The sequence below is a fragment of the Convolutriloba macropyga genome, chromosome 4 (assembly GCF_964194025.1).
Source record: "Convolutriloba macropyga chromosome 4, txConMacr16.3, whole genome shotgun sequence".
NCBI lineage: Eukaryota > Metazoa > Xenacoelomorpha > Acoela > Convolutidae > Convolutriloba > Convolutriloba macropyga.
In genome coordinates, this window is record NC_134471.1 from 29758037 (window position 1) to 29777706 (window position 19670).

At 35.8% G+C, this 19670-nt stretch overlaps 1 protein-coding gene across 1 annotated transcript; it reads left to right on the forward strand.

Annotated features, from left to right (window-relative positions):
* Positions 1-17133: 17133 nt before the first annotated feature.
* On the forward strand, positions 17134-18604 carry LOC142338047 (uncharacterized). The gene is made up of 2 exons (XM_075387680.1): positions 17134-18208; positions 18396-18604. Exons 1-2 carry the CDS (start codon positions 17134-17136, stop codon positions 18602-18604), a joined length of 1284 nt encoding a protein of 427 aa, XP_075243795.1.
* Positions 18605-19670: the final 1066 nt, after the last annotated feature.

A 19670-nucleotide genomic window follows, 5' to 3' on the forward strand; every position in this document is an offset into this window, starting at 1 on the left:
GCGGCTCCCTCGTGGGCCTCAGCAATTCACTTTTTCTTGTGTCTCTCGCTTTTTGTAATTTGGTCCTCGCTCTGTTTGGTTTTCAACAGTTTTGTTTTTCTGTTTGGCCTGCCTCGCCCCTTTTTCGCTCTTTCTGCCGTCTGCGCTCCTCTTTTCGTGCTCCCTTTCTGTTTTTGTCTTAGCTTTTTTGGGTCTCTTTCTTTTCTTTGACGTCTAGACTGCCTTCTGGTTTAGGTGCTGCTCCCTCGTGGGCCTCAGCAATGCACCCTTTCTAGTCATCAAAGAAACTAAAGATTCTCATGAACAAGCTAAGACTTCCCCATCCTCCTTAGTGGAGCCTACACAATCCATTTTTTTGTGCCTTTTCTCTTTTTCTCTCGCTTTTGTTGCTCCTCGCGCTGTTTGGTTTTTAAGAGTTTTGTTTTTCTGTTTCGCCTGCCTCGCCCCTTTTTCGCTCTTTTTTCGTTTTTTTGTCGTCTGCGCTCCTCTTTTCTTGCTCCCTTCCTGTTTTTGTCTTAGCTTTTTTGGGTCTCTTTCTTTTCTTTGACGTCTAGACTGCCTTCTGGTTTAGGTGCTGCTCCCTCGTGGGCCTCAGTAATGCACCCTTTCTAGTAATCAAAGAAACTAAAGATTCTCATGAACAAGCTTAGACTTCCCCATCCTCCTTTGTGGAGCCTACACAACCCAGTTTTTTGTGCCTTTTCTCTTTTTCTCTCGCTTTTCTTGCTCCTCGCTGTTTGGTCTTAAACAGTTTTGTTTTTCTGTTTCGCCTGCCTCGCCCCTTTTTCGCTCTTTTTTCGTTTTTTGTCGTCTGCGCTCCTCTTTTCTTGCTCCCTTCCTGTTTTTGTCTTAGCTTTTTTGGGTCTCTTTCTTTTCTTTGACGTCTAGACTGCCTTCTGGTTTAGGTGCCGCTCCCTCGTGGGCCTTAGCAATGCACCCTTTCTAGTCATCAAAGAAACTAAAGATTCTCATGAACAAGCTAAGACTTCCCCATCCTCCTTAGTGGAGCCTACACAACCCAGTTTTTTGTGCCTTTTCTCTTTTTCTCTCGCTTTTCTTGCTCCTCGCGCTGTTTGGTTTTTAAGAGTTTTGTTTTTCTGTTTTGCCTGCCTCGCCCCTTTTTCGCTCTTTCTTTTTTTTTGTCTGCGCTCCTCTTTTCTTGCTCCCTTCCTGCTTTTGTCTTAGCTTTTTTGGGTCTCTTTCTTTTCTTTGACGTCTAGACTGCCTTCTGGTTTAGGTGCTGCTCCCCCGTGGGCCTCAGCAATGCACCCTTTCTAGTCATCAAAGAAACTAAAGATTCTCATGAACAAGCTAAGACTTTTTCCCCATTCGACTGTGTACATATAATTTACCTTAATTTTTCAGGTAATTTTACCTGAAATTTTTTTACCTGAACCGGTTCAGGTAGTTTTGCCTTGCCTGAACTTTACCTTAACACACCTGAACGCACCTTAATTTTACCTTAAATCCGTTAGTTTTTACCTGAAAATTACCTAAAAAATTAAGGGGGCACCACCTGAACTTTTACCTGAACATACCTTAACTTACCTTAAAAACACCTTAATTTTTTACCTTAATTTTTAAGGTAAATTTACCTTAACTAATATAATTTACCTTAAAAGTTCAGGTTAAATTTAAGGTATTTTTAAGGTAAATTTCAGGTGTTTATTCAGGTATTTTTACCTTATATTTTAAGGTAATTTTTGCGCGTTTTTCAGGTAAGTTTAGGTAATTTTACCTTAACTGTTCAGGTGTGTTTTTCAGGTAAATTTAAGGTATGTTCAGGTAAAAGTTCAGGTGGTGCCCCCTTAAATTTTCAGGTAATTTTCAGGTAAAGTTGAGGTAAGTTAAGGTAAAATCAGGTAAGGCAAAACTACCTGAACGTTTCAGGTAAGTTAAGGTATTTTTTCAGGTAAATTTACCTGAACTTTATTTAGTGTGTAATTGCGGTGAAAAAATAAATTCAACTTTGAAGTCATGGATTTGCGAGGCAAAATGAAGAAAATGGTTATTTATAGTAATTGAATAATCAACAAACGACTGCTAATTTTTAATGAACAAAATTTAATATTTGGTCTAATGTGATTTTGTGCGACAAAAACAATTTGAACTAAATAACTACAAATGCCCATATGAATGTTTATATGCAAATGTTGATATGGATATTGCAAAAAAATAATATGCTCCCGTACCACAAAGTGCAATGTTGAGATGCGTTTTATTTTGGTTTCTGCACCACTGAACAAGAATTTTGGTCTCCAAACCCGTACGCTTAAGATTTTCTGGAAAATGACCTAAAAACTATTTACCAAAATCTGCAAAATGCGAGATATGAGATGAAAGTTACCACCGCTATTGTGACCCTAATTTACTAGTCTTTTTGACGGCTCAGAACCAAATTGGCCCTAATGTTTTTACGTTATTTGCAGAAAAAAATGTGAAATGTTGTCTGAGGAATTTTCCACTTTCTAACTATATTAAATAAATGAGTTTGGCCGTATTATTTAAAATATCAATCTGTAAGAAAATAATCTGGTCCCATGAATTTGCACTTTCATATATCAGTTTAAAAGATGGAGACCATTTGGAAAAAAATGGTTAATAGTATAGGCAAAAACTGAGTGGCTATCACAACTTGTTTTGTTTCTTATTGCTCCGACCAATCTTGAGGGGGGGGGGGGGGGGGGGGGAGGAACTATATACTCAAATGGTTTCTTTGTTCAGACAACTTTTGCCGATCGATATATTCATCAGAGAGATTTGAGACTGGTATCATTAGAGAGCTCGTCCAGTCTAGAATATGGAATTTAAAAGATTTCTTTTTTGTTTTTTACAGGGAGTTATCGAGGTTTTAAACTTCTGAGAAAAGAAACTTTGACTAAATTTGCCGGAAGTAAAACTCCAAACCAACACTTATACAAGCTTTGTAGACTCAAAAGGGGGCTATTCTTACTTCAAATTCTGTTGAGAGTGCTCTGTAATTATAAAATTGTCGTTTTTTGCTATCTTAGATATTTTTTTTACTTAGGTTATTTAATTTATACTTAATTTATTTTTGATTTATCAAATAACAATTTATCTGTACCTATAACACTCGAAATTTTAAGGGTTACTAATGGACGAGCAGTTTTAGAAGGGCTAGTTTTGGACCCATATTGGACTCTTACAATCCAAAAAGAATTCGGATTGTAATCAATCGGTCTTTTTTTTAAAAAAATATTGATCTTTTTTATATTAATTAGAGAACAGAATATATCAAATCAAAGCTCAGGAGTGATAGGTTCAAGTGGCTTTCTATCAGTTCCAATTGAATGCATTTAGTTTTACTGGTAAGCCTATGATCGTTTTGACTTTTAAAAATATTTGATTTTTTAATTAAATAATCGCGCAATGAACATTTCCTCTGTTTTTTTTCCTAACTTGGTCAACTTGTAGCGTAGTGTCCGTAGAGAAAGAATGCTTCTTCTTCCTACTGATTAAAAATTTATAACCTATTGCAGTTTTAATCCTTAAGTTATCGTTTTCTGGCTTTCATACTACTAGATTTCATTTTTTTATTTTATTTTTTTGCCCATTTTCTCGTTTTCTATTTTTGTCACCTTATAACATTTCTAAAATTTCTTGTATCACGTCATTGGCGTCCAAATGAGGCAAAATTAAACAGATTAAAGTCATGAAAGATATAGATTGTCCTTTTGTTTGATTTTATTTGATTTTTTTAATTTGGTCGTTAACTGTCGCTTTTACTTTGTCGTTTCAGTCGTAAGAAATTTCCTGTATAATGACAGCTTTCATTAACTTTTCATTGAAAAAAAGATGAGCCAATATTCTGATATAAATAGATAGCTGATGGTTTTCATGACTTTGAAAACAATATTTCCAGAATAAATAAAATTTAACTTCACAAATTTGTTCTTTTTATTATCTTTTTGTTACCTAGTCTCGTTAATTACAGGTCAAATTTGACAGTATTGGTGTCATAGGAAAGTGTCAAAAAGGATTGGTGGCAGAAAACTTAAAAAATTACAGAATTCGTTATGAACTTGCTGGCTTCGGTGCCATTTCTCACAAAAAAATTGAATTATTTTGAGTTTTGTCTTATTTGATTTTTTAGACTTTTGTAGACGCAAGACATATTCTGGATAATTGCAGGTCTCAAAAGCTTCCTTTGCTCTGGAAAAATTGGGAGTTTTTAAGCGTAATATTTAACGATATTAATTTATTTTAGGTGTTGGTGTTTACTTTGAAGAAAAAACTATTCGTGTTATATTTGTACCAAAAAGATGAGCCCAATTTTGTTTGTATGGTGATGAAGGAAATGCACTACTATAGTTGCGGTGAAAAAAAATTAACTTTGAAATGATGGTTTTGTGAGGCAAAATGAAGAAAATGGTTATTTATAGGAATTGAATAATCAATTGAATATTTGGTCTAATGTGATTTTTTGCGACAAAAACAATTTGAACTAAATAACTACAAAGGCGGATTTGAATTTGGTATGCAAATGTTGATATGGATATTGCAAAAAAAGATGCTCCCGCACCACAAAGCGCAAGGTTGAGGTGCGTTTTATTTTGGTTTCTGCACCCTTGAACAACAATTTTGGTTTCCGAACCCGTACGCTTAAGATTTTCTGGAAAATGACCTAAAAATTATTTGGCAAAATCTTCAAAATGCGAGATATTGGATGAATGTTACCACCACTATTGTGACCTTAATCTACTAGTCTTTTTGACGGCTCAAAACCAAACTGGCCCTATTACTTTTAGGTTATTTGCAGAAAAAAATGTGAATTATTGTTTTCTGAGGAATTTTCAACTTTCTAACTTTATTAAATAAATGAGTTTGGCCATATTATTTAAAATATCATTATGTAAGAGAATATTCTGGTCCCATGAATTTGCGCTTTCATATATCAAATTAAGGAATAGGCTTGGAGACCATTTGGAAAAAAATGGTTAATAGTATAGGCAAAAACTGAGTGGCTATCACAACTTGTTTGGTTTCTTATTGTTCCGACCCCTTGAGGGGGGGGGGGGGGGAGGAACTATATACTCAAATGGTTTCTTTGTTCATACAATTTTTGCCGATCGATATATTCATCAGAGAGATTTGAGACTGGTATCATTAGAGAGCTCGTCCAGCCTAGAATATGGAATTAAAAAGATTTCTTTATTTTTGCTTTTTACAGGGCGTTATCGATGTTTAAACTTCTGAGAAAAGTAGAGTGAATTCCGTTGTTTTTATTATTATTCAGATTTTCCGGAAATTTTGCCTAAATTTTTGTTAATTTTGCTAAAATTTGTTAAAATTTTTAAGAATAAGGTTGTTGATTTTATTTTTACAGACAGAAGAGCATTGTTGATTTTTTTATTCATTTTTTGTTAAAAATTCTGGCTAAATAATTCAGACTTTCTCATCAAAAACATTACGAAATAAGCTTATTTAGTCCACTTTGACTAAATTTGCCGGAAGTACAACCCCAAAACAACACTTATACAATCTTTGTAGACTCAACAGGGGGCTATTCTTACTTCAATTTCTGTTGAGAGTGCTCTGTAACTATCAATATGTCGTTTTTTGCTAACTTAGATATTTTTGTTTTTATTTTTACATAAGTTATTTAATTTATACTTGATTTGTTTTTGAGTTATCAAATAACAAATTATCTGTATCTATAAAACTCAAAAATTTAAGTGTTACTGATGGACGAGAAGTTTTAGAAGGGCTAGTTTTGGACCCATCTTGGACTATTACAATCCAAAAAGAATTCGGATAATAATCAATCGGTCTTTTTTTTAAAAAAATTGATTTTTCTCATATATTAATTAAAGAACAGAACATATCAAATCAAAGCTCAGGAGTGATAGGTCCAAGTGGCTTTCTATCAGCTCCAAGTTAAAGCCTTTAGTTTTTACTGATAAGCTTATGGTCGTTTTGACTTTTCAAATTATTTTATTTTTCTTTAAATAATCGCGTAACTTTTCCTCTATTTTTTCTTAATTTGGTCAAATTGTAGCGTAGTGTCAGCAGATGAAGAATGCTTCTTCTTTCTACTGATTAAAAGTTTAATATCTATTGCGGTTTTATTCCTTAAGTTATCGTTTTCTGGCTTTGATACTACTAAATTTCAATTTTTTTCTTAATTTCAGATTTTGCCCATTTTTTCGTTTACCATTTTTGTCACATTTTCACATTTCTAACATTTCTCCTATCACGTTATTTGCGTCCAAAGAAGGCAAAATATAGCATATTAAAGTCATGAAAGATATAGATTGTCGTTTTATTTGATTTTAATTGATTTTTTTAAATTTGGTCTTTAACTGTCGCTTTTACTTTGTCGTTTTAGTCGTACGAAATTTCCTGTATAATGACAGGTTTTATTGCCTTTTCATGGAAAAATAGATGAGCCGATATACTGTTATTAGTAGATAACTGATGGTTTTCATGACTGAGAACATTTTTTTCCAAAATAAAAAAAACGTTTTAACTTTGTTCAATTTTGCAATTTTGTTCTTTTTATTGTCTTTTTGTTACATAGTCTCGTTAATTACAGGTCAAATATGACAGTATTGGTGTCATAGGAAGGTGTCAAAAGGGATTGGTGGCAGATAATTTAATATTTTTAAAGAATTCGGAATGACCTTTCTGGCTTCGGCGCCATTTTTTACAAAAAATTGAATTAATTTGAGTTTTGTCATATTTGACTTTTTTAGACTTTTGTAGACGCAAGACATATTCTGGATAATTGCAGGTCTGAAAAGCTTCCTTTGCTCTGGGAAAATTGTTAGTTTTTTAGCGTAACATTTAACGATATTAATTTGTTTTAGGTGTTGGTGTTTACTTTGCAAAAAAACTATTCGTGTTATGTTTGTACCAAAAAGATGACCCCAATTTTGTTTGTATGGTGATGGAGAAAATGCACTACTATAATTGCCGTGAAAAAAATAAATTCAATTTTGAAGTGATAGTTTTGCGAGGCAAAATGAAGAAAATGGTTATTTATAGGAATTGAATAATCAATTGAATATTTGGTCTAATGTGATTTTTTGCGACAAAAACAATTTGAACTAAATAACTACAAATGCGGATTTGAAGTCGGTATGCAAATGTTGATATGGATATTGCAAAAAAAGATGCTCCCGCACCACAAAGCGCAAGGTTGAGGTGCGTTTTATTTTGGTTTCTGCACCCTTGAACAACAATTTTGGTTTCCAAACCCGTACGCTTAAGATTTTCTGGAAAATGACCTAAAAACTATTTGGCAAAATCTGCAAAATGCGAGATATTGGATGAATGTTACCACCACTATTGTGACCTTAATCTACTAGTCTTTTTGACGGCTCAAAACCAAACTGGCCCTATTACTTTTAGGTTAATTGCAGAAAAAAATGTGAAATATTGTTTTCTGAGGAGTTTTCAACTTTCTAACTTTATTAAATAAATGAGTTTGGCCATATTATTTAAAATATCATTATGTAAGAGAATATTCTGGTCCCATGAAATTGCGTTTTCGTATATTAGTTTAAAAGATAGGCTTGGAGACCATTTGGAAAAAATTGGTTAATAGTATAGGCAAAAACTGAGTGGCTATCACAACTTGTTTGGTTTCTTATTGTTCAGACCCCTCTTGAGGGGGGGGGGGGGGGGGGTAACTATATACTCAAATGGTTTCTTTGTTCAGACAATTTTTGCCGATCGATATATTCATCAGAGAGATTTGAGACTGGGATCATTAGAGAGCTCGTCCAGCCTAGAATATGGAATTAAAAAGATTTCTTTAGTTTTTTTTACAGGGCGTTATCGAGGTTTAAACTTCTGAGAAAAGTAGAATGAATTCCGTTGTTTTTATTCAGTTTTTCCGGAATTTTTGGCCTAAATTTTTGTTAATTTTGCTAAAATTTATTGATTTTTTAGGGTAGTTGATTTTTTTTACAGACAGAAAAGCATTGTTGATTATTTTGATTCATTTTTTGTCAAAAATTCTGGCTAAATAATTCAGATTTTTCATCAAAAACCTTACGAAATAAGCTTATTTAGTCCGTTTTGACTAAACTTGCCGGAAGTACAACCCCAAAACAACACTAATACAATCTTTGTAGACTCAAAAGGGGGCTATTCTTACTTCAATTTCTCTTGAGAGTGCTCTGTAATTAAAAATTTGTTGTTTTTTGCTAACTTTGATATTTTTTAATTTTTACTTAAATTTTTAAAATTATACTTAATGTAATTTTGAGTTATTAAATAACAAATTATTTGCATCTATAACACCCGAAAATTTAAGTGTTACTAATTGACGAACAGTATTAGAAGAACTAGTTTTGGAACCATCTTGGACTAATACAATCCAAAAAGAATTGATCTTTTTTATATTAATTAAAGAACAGAACAAATCAAATCAAAGGAGTGATAGGTCCAAGAGATTTTCTACCAGCTCCAGCTTATTGCATTTAATTTTTACCTGAAAGCTTATGATCGTTTTGACTTTTAAACGTATTTGATTTTTAACTAAATGATCGCGTAATGAACTTTTCCTCTATTTTCTTCCTAATTTGCTCAACTTGTAGCGTACTGTCATTAGAGAAAGAATGCTTCTTCTTTCTAATGATTTAAAATTTAATCTCTTGCGGTTTTAATCCTGAAGTTATCGTTTTCTGGCTTTGATTCTACTAGATTTAAATTTTTTTTAATTTAAGGTTTTGGTCCATTTGCTTGTTTTCTAGTTTTGTCACATTGTCACATTTTTAACAATTCTCATATCACGTTATTGGTATCCAAATGAGGCACAAATGAATATTGTAACGTCCTGAAAGATATAGATTGTCGTTTTAACTGATTTTAATTGATTTTTTTTTTATTTTGGTCTTTAACTGTCATTTGTACTTTGTCATTTTAGTCGTATGAAATTTCCTGTATAAAAACAAGTTTCATTGCCTTTTCATGGAAACATAAATAGGCCAATATTTTGATTTCAGTAGATATCTGATGGCTTTCATGACTTTGAAAACAATTGTTTTCCAAAATAAAAAAAATTTTAACTTCGCAATATTGTTCTTTTTATTGTCTTTTGTTACCTAGTCTCCTTTATTACAGGTCAAATTTGACATTATTGTTGTCATAGGAAGGTGCGAAAACGGACTGGTGGCAGAAAATTTAATATTTTTAGAGAATTCGTTATGACCTTACTGGCTTCGGCACCGTTTTTCACAAAAAAAAGTTTGAGTTTTGTCACATTTGACTTTTTGTAGACGCAAGACAATTTCTGGATAATTGCAGGTCTCAAAAGTTTTCCTTGGACGGATAAATGAGCCAATTTAATTAGTACATTTTGTAATTAATGGCTTTCATGACTTTGGAAGACTTTTCGAAAAAAAATCAAAAGTATTACTTAAATTTGCCCTTTTTTTGTCAACTTGTTACCTAGTCTCATTAAAGAAAGGCCACATACTACATTATCGATGTTTGAAGAAGGCACAACTGAACGTATTTTTGAGGGCCAGAATATTGCTTTTCGACTTCGACAGCGTTTTCTGGCAAAATTTAATTGAATTTTTGTTTGTTGTGTTTTTGTTGTTCTTCTTAGCCGCAAAAAAAATTGAATAAGGACAGGTTTTGATTCCTCTCCATGGAAACATTGGTAATCGTTGTTCGTCGGAATATTTTTCTTGATTTTAATGGTTTTTTTTACTTTGAAGTTAATTGTTTGAAAAAAAATAAGCGAATTTTTTAACTTTAAACTTTTTGTTTTTTTTGTTTAATTGTTACCAACCTTCTTATGGACTGGTCGCATATCTTTTTTGTGATTTAAAAATCATTTTGTTTAAATCCAGTTTTTTCTGCGAGGCAAGATGAAGAAAATGGTTATTTATAGGAATTGAATAATCAATTGAATATTTGGTCTAATGTGATTTTTTGCGACAAAAACAATTTGAACTAAATAACTACAAATGCGGATTTGAATTCGGTATGCAAATGTTGATATGGATATTGAAAAAAAGATGCTCCCGCACCACAAAGCGCAAGGTTGAGGTGCGTTTTATTTTGGTTTCTGCACCCTTGAACAACAATTTTGGTTTCCAAACCCGTACGCTTAAGATTTTCTGGAAAATGACCTAAAAACTATTTGGCAAAATCTGCAAAATGCGAGATATTGGATGAATGTTACCACCACTATTGTGACCTTAATCTACTAGTCTTTTTGACGGCTCAAAACCAAACTGGCCCTATTACTTTTAGGTTAATTGCAGAAAAAAATGTGAAATATTGTTTTCTGAGGAATTTTCAACTTTCTAACTTTATTAAATAAATGAGTTTGACCATATTATTTAAAATATCATTATGTAAGAGAATATTCTGGTCCCATGAAATTGCGCTTTCATATATTAGTTTAAAAGATAGGCTTGGAGACCATTTGGAAAAAATTGGTTAATAGTATAGGCAAAAACTGAGTGGCTATCACAACTTGTTTGGTTTCTTATTGTTCAGACCCCTCTTGAGGGGGGGGGGTAACAATATACTCAAATGGTTTCTTTGTTCAGACAATTTTTGCCGATCGATATATTCATCAGAGAGATTTGAGACTGGGATCATTAGAGAGCTCGTCCAGCCTAGAATATGGAATTAAAAAGACTTCTTTAGTTTTTTTTTACAGTGCGTTATCGAGGTTTAAACTTCTGAGAAAAGTAGAATGAATTCCGTTGTTTTTATTCAGTTTTTCCGGAATTTTTGGCCTAAATTTTTGTTAATTTTGCAAAAATTTATTGATTTTTTAGGGTAGTTGATTTTTTTACAGACAGAAAAGCATTGTTGATTATTTTGATTCATTTTTTGTCAAAAATTCTGGCTAAATAATTCAGATTTTTCATCAAAAACCTTACGAAATAAGCTTATTTAGTCCGTTTTGACTAAACTTGCCGGAAGTACAACCCCAAAACAACACTAATACAATCTTTGTAGACTCAAAAGGGGGCTATTCTTACTTCAATTTCTATTGAGAGTGCTCTGTAATTAAAAAATTTGTTGTTTTTTGCTAACTTTGATATTTTTTAATTTTTACTTAAATTATTAAAATTATACTTAATGTATTTGTGAGTTATTAAATAACAAATTATTTGCATCTATAACACTCGAAAATTTAAGTTTTACTAATTGACGAACAGTATTAGAAGAACTAGTTTTGGAACCATCTTGGACTAATACAATCCAAAAAGAATTGATCTTTTTTATATTAATTAAACATTTAATTTTTACCTGAAAGCTTATGATCGTTTTGACTTTTAAACAAATTTGATTTTTAAATAAATGTTCGCGTAATGAACTTTTCCTCTATTTTTTTCCTAATTTGCTCAACTTGTAGCGTACTGTCATTAGAGAAAGAATGCTTCTTCTTTCTAATGATTTTAAGTTTAATCTCTTTTGCGGTTTTAATCCTGAAGTTATCATTTTCTGGCTTTGATTCTACTAGATTTAAATTTTTTTTTTAATTTAAGGTTTTGGTTCATTTTCTTGTTTTCTAGTTTCGTCACATTGTCACATTTTTAACAGTTCTCATATCACGTTATTGGTATCCAAATGAGGCACAAATGAATATTTTAACGTCCTGAAAGATATAGATTGTCGTTTTAACTGATTTTAATAGATTTTTTTTTATTTTGGTCTTTAACTGTCGTTTGTACTTTGTCATTTTAGTCGTATGAAATTTCCTGTATGAAAACAGGTTCATTGCCTTTTCATGGAAACATAAATAGGCCGATATTTTGATTTCAGTAGATAGCTGATGGCTTTCATGACTTTGAAAACAATTGTTTTCCAAAATAAAAAAAATTTTAACTTCTTAATTTTGTTCTTTTTATAGTCTTTTGTTACCTAGTCTCCTTTATTACAGGTCAAATTTGACATTATTGTTGTCATAGGAAGGTGCGAAAACGGACTGGTGGCAGAAAATTTAATATTTTTAAAGAATTCGTTATGACCTTACTGGCTTCGGCACCGTTTTTAACAAAAAAAAGTTTGAGTTTTGTCACATTTGACTTTTTTGTAGACGCAAGACAATTTCTGGATAATTGCAGGTCTCAGAAGTTTTCTTTGGACGGATAAACGAACCAATTTAATTAGTACAATTTGTAATTAATGGCTTTCATGACTTTGGAAGACTTTTCGAAAAAAAATCAAAAGTATTACTTAAATTTGCCCTTTTTTGTCAACTTGTTACCTAGTCTCATTAAATAAAGGCCACATACTACATTATCGATGTCTGAAGAAGGCACAACCGAACATATTTTTGAGGGCCAGAATATTGCTTTACGGCTTCGACAGCGTTTTCTGGCAAAACTTAATTGAATTATTGTTTGTTGTGTTTTTGTTGTTCTTTTTAGCCGCAAAAAAAATTGAATAAGGACAGGTTTTAATTCCTCTCCATGGAAGCATTGGTAATTGTTGTTTGTCGGAATAATTTTCTTGATTTTAATGGTTTTTATTACTTTGAAGTTAATTGTTTTAAAAAAAATAAGCGAATTTTTTAACTTTAATCTTTTTGTTTTTTTTGTCTAATTGTTACCAACCTTTTCATGGACTGGTCGCATATCTTTTTTGGTGATTTAAAAATCATTTTGTTTAAATCCAGTTTTTTCTGACGGTATTTTGACTTTAATAGTAAGTTGTGTGTTTTAAAACGGATATGAATTTTTTGATTTAATTAATGTTCGTTGTTGTTGTTTGATTTTGCTGTTCGTCTTAACTCGCTTTCTTAATATCGGCACATCTCATCAATCTTGTGCATCATTACGATACTGAGTTTTTTGCTTTGGAGGCTATCGTTTTGCTCATAAACTTTTTTTTGAAAAAATTTGGTTTTGTTTTTTTTGGGATTCCCAAAAATTATTTTTGGGTTTTTCTATCTGTTCCTCATTTGGTAGGCAATTATGCCAAGGTTGTGGATGAGCGGGGTTGGAACTTTATGTGCAAACGCACATTACCGAGCCTCCTTGTCCATTATCGAGTAAAAACCTGCAAATGCCACCTTTCTTAACTAATTGAAGTTTTTACAAACTTGAAAGTCTGCAAACGTCTTCTCCACAACTGCTCTTCAATTTGCATGCAACTCTCTATCAGAATCACTGACACTGACTAGGCTAATCATCTGACGCACTCTAAAGCTTGTGGAAAGATCAGAAAAATGTAACAGGCGTTTCGGCATCAAATTAATTGATTCGTAACTCTTGATTTCAGCAATTCACATAATTTACATTTTTTTATGTCTTCTACAAGCAGCTTGTATGAACCAACATTCTATCCTGCAACTGATGTGTTTCAATAAGTGGCGAGACAACTGTCACGTCAAAGTTTGCTGACATTCCACTTAACCACGATCACAGGTAAGGATTTGCTGGATTTGCTTTTATGAACTCAAGTAATTTTTGACCAAAAATCAAATGAATAATCCAGCTAACAAGCACAACCTAAACTAGGTCACGCTAGATGATAGCGTCTCTTCGCCTCCTGTTGGAAGTGTCATGGTCCAGTTTTGTCAACTATTCCGTTGCTTCAGAAAGGACATCTTTGTTCTTGATCGAACAACAGGCTTCCTAGTCTGTATAATGACGCACTTGAAATTGGCCGGTGGTCATATGGAGCTTGAGACAAGGAAAAAGTAGCGCACTAAACCAGGGTTAGCTAGTTAAGTAGGGCTTTTTCACATTAATCAAGTCTCATTGAAAAGTTCTTCATACCATTGTGAGTCAAAAAAATCCTGAGAAGAATATAATATTGATCGCTGTTTATAAATTGTTCATAATTAGCGCCGTCTCGAAACACTAATGAAATAGTGCCGGTTTAGATGGATAACAATCAACAATTTCTGTTACTAGTCCTGAGCAAGGTACAACAGAACTGGCAAAGGCCTGCAGCTGTGGATCTATATCCGTTCTAATGCCCAATCCAAGCAGCCTAGTTGGCGCTGTATCCCCTTTTCAAGCGATCCCAGTGATAAGGTAGTGTAAAGGAACCAAGTTCCCTTATATTTTATCTCCCCCCACACCCTCATTTTCCTCCCCCCACCTACACTTTCGTCCTCCAAAACCCACTCATTTCCTGATTTCCATTCCCCCAACCTATTTCCATTGAAGCTATTTATTTAAGTTGATTTTATTGAAGAAGTCAGAAGTGTTTGACATTCACTTTCAATAATATTTATAGTAAGGGATTTCCCGTTTTTAATCACAACTTGTGTGACAATGGCGCGAATTATGATGTATTTATAGAGCTTGATTTGCTACCATGGTTGCGACTTTTAAAAATACAAATATTAATGAAAGTTGTCTTGGTATGCAAGACTTAGGCCGAAGAGCATAAACAATTCTGGCGTATCCTAGGGTCACAAAAGGTCCTTTGAAACTCGCTCGACTCAGACTGGGGAATTTTTGATTTTATAGAGGGGAACTTAGACACTTGACATTAGCACATTTACACTCTGGTTTGATAACTTCACAAGTTTTAATCAAAAACATCACAATCACAAAAGATCCAACTGATTTTAATCTGGCTCTAGAAGTGAAGACTGATTTGAGAGTTCTCCTGAGAAGGATGCTTGCGTGGGATGCCTAATCACGACAGATGGGCTAGCCTTACTTGCAGAATTGAAAGTCTTTTCGAAAGCTGGATTTTAATAGGCGTATAGTTATCGTTGGATCAATATAGTATCTTTCCGCATTAGTTCTGACAGGAGTAGGTCCTCCTCCAGGTGAAATTTAAAAGCACCACTAACACACATTAACTTAGGACTAGTTGCAAGGCGTGGTATGCCCTTGCTACATTAAGGTTCATAGGAACGTGAAGTTATCCCCCCACCACTGTCACACACATTAGTCAAAAGTTAGCCACCACAGGTTAGGGTTCTTTCTATCGCGCTCGAGAAACAAATAGGCAACCGGACAAAAAAAATTACAATTATCTATGTTTGTAATAATTTCACCGATTAGTGAAAAAGTTTAACTCTATACAACTTCTGATTAGCATCACATCTGTATCAAACATCACTAATTAGTGACAGCGACCAGCATAAACATAGCAAATAACCATTAAGCAAACAAAAACATTAGCTAAGCACAGTAAGCAACAGCCTCATTTAAATAATTGGTTTCAACATAACACATCAGCAGCGCCTTCCCCTAATCTGTTGAGAAAACAGTACCCTTTACGCAATAGAGCAATGAAACATCATATAGCAAGCCGCAACAATTAGGAAAGTAACAACGCTGACTCGTCCGACTCAGAAGACCCTGATAATTCTCAACCCGTTCTGAACATTGAAGAGAGAGGAATTAACCGGGAATTTCTCACAGGGGCACTAAGAACAAATGAACGAACGAGAGAAGAGAACAATGTTCAAGGAGAGAGCCGCCACGAGAGTGAGGATAGCAGAGCAGGGCATTTGCAACAACCATGTTCTTTTCACAACAATAACCAAGCTGCTCCGACCATGAGCCATAGGTACACACCTCAAATCAATCAAATTCTACTGAACAATTTCAGCGGACCTGATGAACCCAATAACAACGGCTATAACAACAACCTATACAATGGCTTTCCGAGTTTCACACCAGACTGGATGCAACACCAAGCACTGCTGATACAGAACACATTGAGTTTGCCCAAGATTTCAATTGACAATTTCACAGGTGATCCTCTGAAATGACATCAGTGGTTCAATTTCTTCAAAGCAACCATTCACAACAACAGTGGCCTCTCAGACGCCCAAAAAATGACATACCTCCAAAACTCTGTAAAACATAAAACAAGAGATTCCATAATTGAATACTCCTGCAATGGGGACTACTACCATGAAGCCATCGCTGAACTGACCAGAAAGTTTGGCAAACCAAAGCACATTGTCGCTGCATACCGTGATCAATTGGAGAAGTGGCCAAAACCCAGACTGGACGAACCAAACACTTTAGTGAGCTTTTCATGTTTCTTGAGGAGACTGGTACAAACACTCAGGCTTCACAACTTTGATGCTGATCTCAAGTTTTCAGCCGTCTTGAGAGTGGCCAGAGACAAACTGAACGCTACCATGATAATCAGATGGAATCAACACACAAGAAGCCAAGCCTCGCTGCAACATAACCTTACCAACTTTGCTGATTGGATTGACTTCTACGCAGAGGCGTGCGAGGACATCTTTCCACAACGGAACCAGAGAATCAGAGTGAATAATTCTTCTAGATGGGCCTACCAGATGTGTCATGTCAACTCTGCTCACAAAACCACAACCTTGGTCGATGCCCTGAATACTTTGAAAAGTCAGTGTAAGACCAGCAGGGTTGGGTGAGGAGGTTCAATCTCTGCCCTAACTGTCTGAAAGCTCACGAAAAGGGTCTCTACCAATAAAAAACAAGGTGCCTCGTGGACAGATGCAATGGCTTCCATCACTCAACACACCATAGGACTGATGCAAGGCATCAGCAACAAAATGCACAACCAAGTGGGAACTGGAATCAAAGCTCACAAAACAATACCTTCAGAAACCAAACAAACCAAAACCAGTCAAACTATGAACGTAACTTTAATAATGAAAACCAAAGGCAATAAACCATTACAAACTACAACCAACAGAATGGAAACATGAACAGACAAGGTGGATCTAACAGCAGCACTTCACACAGGGGCAACTGGAACAAAAATGGTTTTCAACCTCAGCCAATGAACACGCAGAACAACAACAACAACAGACAGCAGAGTAACAATCAACGCACTGTGGCTCAGCAGCAGTCAACTACTCTGCAACAAAACTACATTGCAGCAACCAACAGCAAAATTTCTTGGATCAGACCGCAGATACAGTTGCAGGCAATACAAGTAACACTTTTCAACAGAGATCTTTGCATTGAAACCTACGCTCTACTAGACAGTGAAAGTGACAACACCCAAATAACAAAGAAGGTTGCCGACGCACTTCAAGTTCAACAACCCAAAGATATAACCCTACCACTAGCTTCACTTCACGGTGAACACTCAGCTAAAACAGCAGATGTCATGATCGGCATAGGAGCTTTGTGCAGCAGTTGTCCTGTGATCAGAATCCCTGTGTACGCAACAGCAATCGAGGAGTTTTGAATGCCAAGAGTTCAAATTGAAATGTTGAATGAGATCTGCAGAGACCATTCTCACCTGCAGAACATAAGATTTCCAGCAATCAGAGACAACCGGATCGGAATTCTGATTGGAGCAGATGCATTCACAGCAACGGTTCCCAGACAGTTCACAACAGGACCCACTGGCACCCCAAACGGAGTCAACACTCTGCTTGTCTGGACACTGAAAGGGCTCATTCCTCAGAGGTACACGCAGAAGAGGGTCGGACATTCAAACAGCACAAGCATAACACTTTTCAATCATATCAGGAGACGACAAGACGATCCAGATGAAGATCTTCTCCAACTCTTCTGGACAATTGAAGGAGTGAACTTCAATCAGTGTTATTCAAAGGGACAGTCTTTAGATGACAAAGAAGCTCTGTCCATCCTCAATGATACCATAAAACACAGTGGTGACAGATACCAGATTGGACTTCCATGGAAGGAAGACATCACACTGCCTAACAACTACTTCATGGCCAAAGTTCAGTGGCACGCTCTGCAGCAGAGACCGGAGAGGGACACAAATTTGAGAGACCGATACGAGGAAACAATCAAAAAAGATTTGGATAAAAACTACATCAAAACTACAGACTCCAGTTCAAGACACTGTCTGGTACCTTCCCATCACCCAGTGATCAACAAACTGAAACCTGACAAAATCCGCAGAATCACAAACGCTGCTTCCAACTATAAGGGAATCTCACTCAATGATGCATTGCTGACAGGACCGGATCTACTCTGCAACCTGCATGGCCTTCTCCGCTTCAGACAGTACTCAGTGGCAATCACAGCCGACATTGAGGCAATGTTCAAGCAAGTTGGCATCCAACCACAAGACCAGGACTATCTCCGTGTTTTGTGGACAGAGGGTGGCAGTGAAAAGATCTTCAAATACAATCGACTCATTTTTGGAGCCACATGCTCAACTTCTCGTGCGATCTTTGTTCTGCAGAAGTGTGCAAATGACCACAAACAAAAACATCCAGAGGCCTACACATCAATCATGCAGCAGTTCTACATGGATGATTTCATGCAGACTTACCCTTCTGAAGAGGAGGCCCGCAGAAGTGCAGGTGAGATCAAAACTTTTGCATACAGGAGGATTCAATCTGACAAAGTTCCTGAGCAACAGACCAGCCGCATTAAATAACCTACTGGAAGAAGACAAGGCGGAAAGGAAAGCCCAAAGAACCCTTGGTCAGACGTGGGACCCCAAAACTGACAAGTTGATGTTTGCAAAACCGAAGCTTTTCCACACAGGACAACAGATGACTCAAAGAAGGGTGCTTTCAATGGCAGCTTCTCTGTTCGATCCAGTTGGACTGATTTCACCCTTTGCCATCAAAATTAGATGCATTCTCCAAAGAATCATTAAAGAGGGAAGAAACTGGGATCAACCTGTGTCAGAATGCTACCAGCAGGAACTACATGAGTGGATGGATGAGCTCGAAAGCATGACTTCAATCTAAATTCCTAGATGCTTGATTCCCAACACCAATGGGACCCATCAACTTCACACGTTCACTGATGCCTCAATGAGTGCAATTGCTGCCATAGTTTATGTAAGGACAACCCTCGCCGATGGATCTTGCACATCACAATATGTGATCAGCAAAACAAAGGCGGCACCGATCAAGCAGCTGAGCATTTCAAAACTAGAATTGGAAGCGGCAATACTTGGAGCAGAGCTAGCTGGATTCTGTGAGAGCGAGATGACAACAACCATAAGTTCAAAACACTTTTGGACAGAGAGCACCACTACACTTGGATGGATCCAATCCAGGCAGAGACAGATGTATATTGCCAACAGATTGACCAAAATTCACGAGAATTCCAACCCGGACAATTGGAGACACATCCCTGGAAAGATGAATCCCGCTGACTACGACACACGAGGCCTCAACCCATCAGACATACCAAAGCTGTGGCTTCAACCACCGGACTTTCTGAGCACATCTCAAGACTCCTGGATTTTTGCCGAGGACAGTGATCCCCACATATGCGCTACACAAGCGACACAACTTCAGACGCCGGTCATTGAGGTCACTGACTACTCAACTCTACTAGAATGGTGTTCCAGGCAATAAGACGCTCCAAGGCAAAACTCGAACTAGAAGACAAAACGAATCGTCTGGGATCTCCAACATTGACAATTTTGCATCAGATGAGAACGGGGCAAGGAACTACCTCATCGAAATGTCCCAAAACGAGTTTTTCTCAGGAACATTTTCTCCACTGTTGAAGGGAAGCAATCTCCAGAAAAGAGACAAGCTGATGCCCTTCACTCCCTTTCTGGATGACATCGGACTCTTGAGGGTAGGAGGAAGACTCAACAAGGCACCTCTAACCTACAATGCGAAACATCCCCCTCGTTCTCCAAAGCAGGAGCAGAATTGCAAGGCTGTTCATTGAAAAGGCGCACCATGACTGTGGCCATCAGTGCGTGGAACATGTGAAGGCTCACCTGCAACAGTCCTTCCTGATGATTGGATTGAGAAAAGTGCTGCGAAGTCTGGGGAAATACTGTTTCATTAG